Source organism: Quercus suber, unplaced genomic scaffold (genome assembly GCF_002906115.3).
Source record: "Quercus suber isolate HL8 unplaced genomic scaffold, Cork oak 2.0 scaffold_8, whole genome shotgun sequence".
Taxonomy (NCBI): Eukaryota; Viridiplantae; Streptophyta; class Magnoliopsida; order Fagales; family Fagaceae; genus Quercus; species Quercus suber.
In genome coordinates, this window is record NW_027069474.1 from 3014680 (window position 1) to 3024435 (window position 9756).

General features: G+C 34.7%; 1 protein-coding gene across 2 annotated transcripts; it reads left to right on the forward strand.

Annotated features, from left to right (window-relative positions):
* Positions 1-1680: 1680 nt before the first annotated feature.
* On the forward strand, positions 1681-7452 carry LOC112013023 (prohibitin-1, mitochondrial). 2 transcript variants are annotated; one of them, XM_024045412.2, is made up of 7 exons: positions 1681-1793; positions 2513-2693; positions 3046-3162; positions 4815-4985; positions 5217-5429; positions 5820-6023; positions 6882-7452. In XM_024045412.2, exons 2-6 carry the CDS (start codon positions 2517-2519, stop codon positions 6012-6014), a joined length of 873 nt encoding a protein of 290 aa, XP_023901180.1. In that variant the 5' UTR covers positions 1681-1793; positions 2513-2516; the 3' UTR covers positions 6015-6023; positions 6882-7452. The 2 variants fall into 2 exon arrangements, with proteins under 2 accessions (XP_023901180.1, XP_023901179.1); XM_024045411.2 differs by lacking the exon at positions 6882-7452 and having other exon boundaries at positions 5820-6338.
* Positions 7453-9756: the final 2304 nt, after the last annotated feature.

The window sequence follows — 9756 nt, forward strand, 5'->3', positions numbered from 1 at the left end:
CATAGATTGAAACTCTTTCAAATTTTTTTTTTCTCATTTCTTACCAACAAAATGTGTGTGGCCCAATGGTTTGTGCTTTGGACATGCTTATTTCCTTGTTGGGAACAAGTTCAAACCTAGCGCCCCGTCCCCCCCCCCCCCCCCAAAAAAAAGTTAGTAGCCAACCACCGCTATTGTTGCAACTGGTCGCCAATCATGATTTTTTTAATCTAAACTTCTCTCCCTTTAAAAAAAAAAAAAAAAAAAAGGGTTTTCATATCATGTTCAAGAATGCAACAATATACTTGAAAATGTCTTCTAAATCATTTTTAGAAATGCAACAAAACACTTGAAAATATTTAATATTCCTTAAAATAATTTACAAATAGTAAATTTTTTTGTCGAAACAAACGCAGCTTTAGACATAATGTATATTGGTGTCTTGGCCAAATGATAAAGATCAATCATCATGGAGGGGATTTATAGATTGAAAATCTACAGTATCCATAAAAAAGAAAAAAAAAAAAAAAAAAGATATATGATAGAAGTAGGGGTGTTCACGATGTAGTGTAGTGCAGTTTTGGCAATTTTTAGCACTGTCCTTTGCGATGCAGTTTAATCAAAACCATAACTGCCACCTCATTTTTGCAGTCACATGTGCGGTGCGGTTTAGAGTTTAGCAAAAAACTATAACCGAATCATAACGCATTTTTGTGGTCACTTGTGTGGTGCGATGCAGTGTATAAGATGCGATTTGAAGCCGGTATATTTTCCAAATTTTGGGCATTTTCTGCCCAGCCCAAAACTAATATTTCCTCTTTATGTTGGGCTAAGTTTTAAACTATTGAGCTATTTTTCTTTATTTTGAGTTGACTTTTCTAATCAATATTTGTTAGGGTTATTGGGTTATTAATTTTTTTTTAAAACTAGGGTTATTAAACTATTAATAATATATTTAATATTTAAAAAATAAATATATTAATATATAGATAGGGTGTCGTGCGGTTTGTGCCATTTTCTTTTATAAAACCGCAAACTGCACTGCACCATGTGGTGCAGTGCACTATTACTTATAGTGTAGTGCAATTATATCATGGTACAGTGCACTGTTACTTATAGTGTAGTGCAATTATATTATTTTGCGAGCAGTTTTGGTGCGATTTTTGCGGTTTGGTGAACATCTCTAAGTAGAAGAATTATAGATTATCATGGAATGAGAACATAGATTTTTTTTAAAAAAATTGAGGTTCCTATTAACAAGTACTCTTAGAGTATTTGTTAAATGACCATTTTAGAAAAATTTTGATACCATTCTCAAGGAAAACCTAAATATTTTTAAAACAAATCAGTTGATTTTTCATTTTCTTAAAAAAAAAATTTCTAATTTTTTTTTAATAAAAAAAATAACATCCTTAAAATATCAGTTAACTTAACTCAAAAATCAATTATGGACCTATATTAAAAAAAAAAAAAAAAATCAATTATGGACCCAATAAATGCCCGGCCCTGTAAGCCCAAAACCTCTATCCCCACATTTCTTTTTAAGTGGCCCTCCGTTTATTTTTCTCGCTCTTAAACCCTAAACCCTTCTGTACTCATCTAGCGGTGAAGACTAGAAGGTATGGAGATCTATGAATCTCTCTCTAACCTATATTAAAAAAAAAAAAAAAAATCAATTATGGACCCAATAAATGCCCGGCCCTGTAAGCCCAAAACCTCTATCCCCACATTTCTTTTTAAGTGGCCCTCCGTTTATTTTTCTCGCTCTTAAACCCTAAACCCTTCTGTACTCATCTAGCGGTGAAGACTAGAAGGTATGGAGATCTATGAATCTCTCTCTTTCCCTATTTTTTCGTCTTTTTGGTCTCTGAGAAAGTTTAGGAAAAAGAAAATAATCTATATTTTATTGTGTTTTTTTGTATTTTCTGTTTATGTTGTGTTCAGTTTGGTTGCATAGAAAGTGTGGGAATAGAACGAAATCACACATTTTGGGCTCTGGGTTATAATGTATTAGATATTTCTTGACTTGGGTTTTTCATTTTCTGAGAAAAAATATCATTTTTCTGAGCAGCTAAATGATGGGGTTTTCACCATTTTGAAATTGAATAGAATCTGCTTCTATGACTGACTGTGAATCTGTAATCTACTTGATATGAGTGCAAGTTTTAAATATCCTTTTAAGTAGAAAATGAAGTTGGGAAAACAAGTAAGAGTTGCCTGTTCGATTAAGAAAATTTGGATTTCCTTCATGTGCTGACTAATAAAATGAGGGCATTTCGTGTCTACTGGAAACAAATAAATTTTTATTTTTTGGTAATCTATGTGTATTCTATTATGTTCATCTCGAGTTTCTTCTTTGTAGTTTTGTTGGTTTTCTATAGTTAACATGAATTCCATTCTTCTGAGTTCATTGTTTATATACTTACATTTATATATATGGCTTCTAGTTGGATTTCCGGTTCCTGCTTATGATGGAAGGGTTGGTTGAACACTTTCATTTGATTTTCTGACTTTAACTATACTGAAATTGCAGGAACATGAATTTCAACAACGTTAAAGTTCCCAAGGTTCCAGGTGGTGGCGCAGCTTCTACTTTGCTTAAGTTGGGACTTCTTGGTGGGGTTGGCATGTACGCAGCTGCCAACAGTCTCTATAATGTTGAGGGAGGGCATCGAGCAATTGTGTTCAACCGTATAGGTGGTGTCAAAGATCAGGTCAATATGTTGCAATAGCTTTCTTGTACTCAAGGAATTGACTATTCACTTCAGACCTGATTTACTTAAAATGTTTTGAAATGTCAATGTCAGCTAGTCATTTTGTATTAATTTAAGCAATTTTCTTTTGAGAATCAAGACAATTTTGCATCCACTGGAGCATAAAATTGGATGCTCAAGTCAAATTAAATATGATCTATAACATAGTGATGGCTTTATAATGCGGTTGTTGAGCCTGGATAAAACTATTTTGTTCTCTTACCTTCATGAAATTCATATACCTTTCATCATTGTATATGTATATTTTCCCTTATTTTTCCAAATTTCTGGGTCTTAAATTCTGATTATGCAGGTTTATGTTGAAGGGACACACATTATCATTCCATGGTTTGAGAGGCCAATCATCTATGATGTCCGTGCACGACCCCATCTAGTGGAGAGTACTTCAGGAAGCCGTGACCTCCAGATGGTAAATGCCTTTCTTGTTTCTGTTACGGAGAATTGCTCCAACTCTGTTGTTGATTAAATTCCCTCATGTTATGCATTCACGGCTGTGGTTTCCATAATTTACACTCTTCTCTTAACCATTTGTATAATTTCTTTCTTCATTTTTCTTGATTTCATAAAAAAAAAAAAAAAAAAAAAATTGAAAACATTGGAGTAGATCTACCCCAGGGGAATTAGTTATGTGTCATGAGAAACTGCAGGAATTCTATTCTTGTTGTTTTAAACTAAGTATTGAGGTGCCTCCTGTCATTTTATCTTTCCAGCTTATGCTTAAAAGAAAGAATCACTGAGATTTTACTCTCTCTCTCTCTCTCTCTCTCTAAGCATTGGATTTTCGTTTCCCTTTGCCTATCATTTTTTGTATGAATGTCTGCAATTATTTGAGTGTGCTGTGTTTTTTCCCCTTTGGGAGATCTGATTGACATTGGCTATAAGCGCATTGTTTTAGTTTTATATAATGTTAAGAACAAACTTCCTAAGTGAACAATGACCATGGGAACTAACAAGGTTTGCTTCACTGCAATATGAAAATAACTATATCATGACTATCTTTTCAGTTAAAAAAAAGGTTACAGGTTGAACACTTTGGGATATCATAGAGCTTGAAATGTGATTTCATCAAGCACTTAAATATAGCAACTGATATCACTCATAAGGTCTCAGTATCAATGCTATGTGATTTCTGTAGACTGTGTCATGATGAATCTTGTAAATTACTTATCATGTTTCGATTATTTCTCTATTTGTATAGAAGATGTTAATTGCCAATATTGTAATGAATTCTAAGAACCCTTATTTGCTAGATCTTATTTTCTTTTTGTGAATTATTTTTCAAGGAGTTCGTTGAAATTATTTTTCATCAGTACTAGAAAAATGAGGGTGATCTTGCACTTAGATGCCTATATTACTATGATGTTATTTTTTCAGGCATTGACTCACCATTTAGAGTGTGGATGCCATTGTCTAAAACCATGTACCCAAAAGTTTGAAATTTTTATGTAACCTCTTGTAGTACCTCTAGGAAACTTTTTGTATTCCTGATCCTTTGTGATTGATCTGATGTTTTTTTCTTCTTCTCTCTCTCTTTCTTCCACGGATTTTTTCTGGATATTAATGCTTACTTTGCCTTAATGATGTATTATGGATAGTATCAAGTTATGGGGTTGGTTGTCAACTTGTCAATTCTTCTAGTGATGTTTGAATCCTGTATGGGTTCTAGACTTGCCTCCTTGTATGTCTTGTAGTTTGTTTACTGCTTCAGTAATCTCAAAAAGTTAATAGTTAACACGAATTTGTTGATCTCCCCCTCCCCACCCCCCACCCCCCCACCAAAGAGAGAGAGAGAAGATGAGGTGCCCTCTTCTCCTCAGCTCCTCCCTATTTTTTGTGGAGTTTTCTGTACTCACATACAGATACAGTTGAAGCAGTTCTATACCCAAAAATGCCTTCATGGTTAAGACTAAAGAGTTTATATAGGATGTTGATGTTCTGATGGCTGTTATAATATTGTTTCTGCAAGGTTAAATTTGTGTGCTCAAATTTATTACTTGTGTGATCACAATCTGTCATATATTCTGATTTTTGCATAATATGTATCTTGGTTTCACTTTATAGGTGAAAATCGGTCTTCGAGTTCTTACCCGTCCTGTGCCAAATCAGTTACCTACAATTTATCGAACCCTTGGTGAGAATTTTAATGAAAGGGTCCTGCCTTCAATTATTCATGAAACTCTGAAAGCTGTGGTTGCAAGGTATAATGCCAGTCAGCTCATTACTCAGAGAGAGGTTAGCAGCAAGGCCTATACTTTTTCACAGTTTGATTTTGCACTCCAATTCTTTATTTAAATACTGAAAGTAGTGAAAATTACCAATGGTTTGGACTTCAATTTGCATCCTTCCTGGTTAGGATTAAGTTCAATGGTCAATGGAAAATGTTTGTGCAAATGTTCTGTTTTGCATATTTTTATCATATGGATCATTTGCTTAATCCTGATGCTTCTGACCTTATCTTTCTAGGCTGTTAGTAGGGAAATACGGGAAGTTTTAGTAGCTCGAGCAGCCAAATTCAATATTGCACTGGATGATGTGTCAATTACGAGTTTAACTTTTGGGAAGGAATTTACAGCTGCTATTGAAGCCAAACAGGTAGCTGCACAAGAAGCTGAGAGGGCTAAATTTATTGTGGAGAAGGCTGAACAAGACAAGAGAAGTGCTATTATCAGAGCTCAGGTAGCCTAGAACAAATGCTTAATCCTCAAATTTAGATACTGATATTAAATTGGATTTATGTTGCTGCATACCTGTGTTTGCTCTTAACTGTTTATGAACCTTTTATAGAAAGAACTTGGTGTTTTCCCTGCTCAACATTTTTGCCCATGATATCATTGCTAGTAGAACTAATTTGGAAATATGGCAGTGGGAAATAGTGTGGGAAAAACAGGAATCATGTCATTGCTAATCTGTAATTTTTTTATTAAGTGTCATTGCTAATCTGTAATTTTTTTATTAAGTGTCATTGCTAATCTGTAATTAAAAAGCATTGGTGTCTTTTATGGATTTAGTGTTGCATTCTGGATGACGTAAATGTCTCACTTAATTTTCTTCTCCGGCCAATACCAGGGTGAAGCCAAGAGTGCCCAGCTGATCGGTCAAGCTATTGCCAACAATCCGGCATTTACCACTTTAAGGAAGATCGAAGCTTCGAGAGAAATTGCTCATACTATCTCAAATTCAGCCAACAAAGTTTTCCTTGATTCAAGTGATCTGTTGCTGAACCTTCAGGAGATGAATTTAGATCCCAAGGGGAAGAAATAGGCATTTCAGGTTGCAATAAGAGTATCATCCCTATCTTTTTGTTTGTCACCTGATCAACTGTGTAGATAATTTCCTCAAAAAGTGAGATGTCAACAAATTAAATGGCTATTTTGCTTTAATGGACCATGTGAAACAATGAATTCTGTTGGCTAATCAAATTGCCAGCAACAGATAGCCACATCTCCTTTCGGATCTCTTGGAGATGTTTTCCTTGAGAAACACTAAATTGTTGCATTCTTTATGAATGCCTCTATGGACCAAGTCTCTTTGTTTTGTCATAAAACAGCAGTTATATTTAAATTTTTACACCTTTTCTTCTCTGAATTCCTTTGTTTGCTGGATATTGCATATATTTTGATGATCGAACAGTTTACTCAACTATTTGATGCACCAGATGTCTAGATTTTGGTTACAACAGGTGTAGATTTCATGAATAATTTATACAAGATCAGCATCAAGTATATTTGTTTGTAGCTTAAACTTTTGTTTCCTTTTGAGTGGCATGTGAATCACTTGGTGGATTTAAAGTATAACCTCCAGATTGAGTTAACTGGTTGAGGTGTTTCTGGATTTGTGGGCCAGCAGTGTGTTGGACTGCAATTTGCAATTCATGTGTTTGCAAGCATGTTGCCATGACAATTGGTGCCCTGGGCACAATTTAGGCCTTTTCTTTTTCTATGGATGAAACTGTAGGTGATGTATACACAGAATATAATCCCAGGCCTTAGATGGTCAAGTGGTGCTGTTGACCAGATGCCCCATTCATCCAATACCAACAAGTAACCCAAATTTGGCCATTTGCCTTTTGCCTTATCCTAATCTAGCTTACTTGTATATAACTCTTAAATTGCTCTTATGTTTTTGCAGTAATGTTGTTCAATGACATGGGTGGTCTGAAGTCTGAAATTGGCTGGACTGGATGGACGGTGTTTGTAATACACCTCTGGTTCAAACAAATAGTTGCCCTATAGCCTTTTAGTAATCAGGCTCATGTGTTGCTTTGGTAAATGAGAAGGTGGAAATGGTTGGTCCAATTGAGAGAAGGATTAGTGAAGTCAGACTCGTTTACAATGTACCTGGTGAAATTGTGAGGATGGCTTTGGGTTGGCCCCAAGGATTATATGATAAGAATGCTCGAGCCCACCCTGATTATATGATCTGCCTAAAGTTATGGTAATTGTGGAACTTTTGATTAAGTTCATTGAGATGTTTTATCATTTAATCAGATACATGTGACTGAATACCCAACCTTAGGAAAAAATTCTTTGGTAAATTAGCACTTAGCAATAACTTCTTAAATACAAATAATTAGTACAAGAACCACACATGAAATGCTATGTTATCTTCACTCATCTAAGATGCAGGAACAAAGATCGAGAGCTCAAGTGCCAATCCATTCAGTAATATTTAGTCTAAATGATGAATTTTATTTTCATAAGCTAGATTAGAGTTCATTATTTGAGAAGGGAAGGTTTTAAAATGTAGAACACCCCATTATGCTGCTTAATATTCCTGTCTGAAATGTCAACAAATATAAGATGCATTTTATGATATATGCGTATCAAGCCATGACTCTGTCTATATGTAAGAAAAAAGGTTGGGTGTTAAATATGAAGAGCATTCTAGCTCATGTAAAATAGCATAAAGCCTAAAATATAGACAATGAATCCCAAAAATCATCCATATCAAATTATGATCAGGATATGCAAAATGGGATTTTGCTATGTGTTTGTGCAAATATACAAGTCTTGTAGTTGAAAAAAGAGTTTATTATTATTATTATTATTATTATTTCTTTGCACTTCTTGGGAGTGAAAGAAAAAGAATTAATGATAATTGTTGTGTATGAAGAAAGAAACATGATTAAACAATTAAGGAAATTTGATTTTTTAATGAAATAGAATATAAAATATGTAATCAGACATTGTTGTTTTTAAGAATGGTTATCTAAAATACAAAAAATAGATTTTTATTCAAAAAGAAACAGTAAATTTTGCATAAGTTGAAAGGGGAAGGAAAGTTCCAAAAGATACCCAACTGCCAACTTTAAGGTACATTAGAGGATTAAATAACTGGCTGAGATTCACATGAAAGGGCCTGCCACATGCCATTATGTGATGCTCGCCCATGTGAATATCTGTACCTAAATGGAAAGGTAGTGTCCTCGTGTATTAAAAAAAAAAAGACTCATGTCCTTGAAGCCCCTTGTTTCATTTGGTTTTTGAAGCCAAAGAGTGTGAAAGGGACTGCTGCCTAATTCAAAAAAGAAAAAGAAAAAAGAAAGGGACTGCGGCCTTTTGGAAACAACATATCACCAGAGAAATGGTGTTGGCTATATCCTAGAGTCAGTCAATACAGGAGAAAATACATGATGTTTTTGATGCATATATCTTCCTTCTTATATAAGTGTGGACCTCATATTTGTGAGGTCTATAAAACAAGGTTTCAAGGTCAAGTGTTGAAGTCATCAAGTCTGTCTAAGAAAAAGCAAGCTGAAGTGCAATTTCATTAAAGCTCAACACCTTCTCAACAGCTACCTCGACACCTGCTATCTGTCGAGATTTAAAAACTCAGATTTCCAATCTGATTTTCTTGGGATCCGTGAATATGTTTTTGGTCCTTCTTTTCTTCTAACCCTAAACATATAAAATGATTATTTTAAGAGCCGTCAAGTGTGACACAAGTTGCAAAATCATTGAGCATTCCTGTTCAAGCAAATTGTGATCAAAAGACGAAGTTCTTGACCTAGTTCATCTTCCTTCAAGAAGTTGCTGTGTATTTGCACCGTAGGGTTTTGTAACCAAGCATCTTCCTGCAATTCATCATAAAGGATGAACTGAAGAACTTTGCAGCCAACCTTTCTTCCTAAGTTGGTGTTCTGAAGTCGCGTACTGGAATCCGCGCATTGGTTAGTCACATACTTGGGAGCCGTGCATCAAAGGTGGGAACTATCGCTACAAATCAAGTCCAATTGGGTATTGGGGTAAGGGTTCAACTGTAGGTTGGTAAGGTACTTGAGATTCCTTTACTTGTAACCGCTTGATTTGATAATAGTGGAGTTTCGGGAGTGGTGACCTGAAAATCACCCGGTGGGGTTTTTGCCGCGAGGTTTTTCCTCATTCATAAACAAATCACCGTGTTATTTAATTTCTGCTGCATATTTAGTTTTTGGTTATTTGTTTGTGCTTCCACGTAATTGCATGACAAATTGATTAATTAAAAACTTGATTAATTAATTAATTAGTTTTATCACAAGAGGTCATTTAGTTTGTGGCCTATCAAATTATAAAGCTGTTAGAGCAAGTTTAAAACTATCAAATTATCAAAAAAAAAAAAGAGTCATTTGTTCTTTGTTGGGGTTGATTTTGGAGTGGCAAATGAAAAATGAAAAATGAAGTTGAGCCAATTAGCTTGGATTTTTTTTTTTAGATAGAATTTTAACCTATGGCGTCCGCTCTTGATTATCATCAGGCTAAGACACCAATCAGTTTTTGGGGTAGGCAGGAATTGAACCTCAGATCTCTTATTCAACCATCAGAGACTTTACCAGTTGAGCTAATTGAAACCCACCCAATCAACCTGGATTTGAAGTGAAGAGAGTTGAGCCCACTATTCAATTTAACGCAAAATCAAGGTTGAAGGCACTAAATCACAAGGGAGAAATTAACAATGAATAATTCGTATCTTTATTTAGTCACAAATAGTAAAATGGAGAGAGAGAGAGAGAGAGGTATTTGTTCTA

What these genes read in the sequence shown, in the direction of transcription:
- LOC112013023 (XM_024045412.2), top strand. Translation starts at nt 2,517, where the DNA reads ATGAATTTCAACAACGTTAAAGTTCCCAAGGTTCCAGGTGGTGGCGCA. An exon ending in AGCTCATTACTCAGAGAGAG is followed by an intron (nt 4,986 to 5,216) that starts GTTAGCAGCAAG and finishes TTATCTTTCTAG; the next exon opens with GCTGTTAGTAGGGAAATACG. An exon ending in GTGCTATTATCAGAGCTCAG is followed by an intron (nt 5,430 to 5,819) that starts GTAGCCTAGAAC and finishes GGCCAATACCAG; the next exon opens with GGTGAAGCCAAGAGTGCCCA.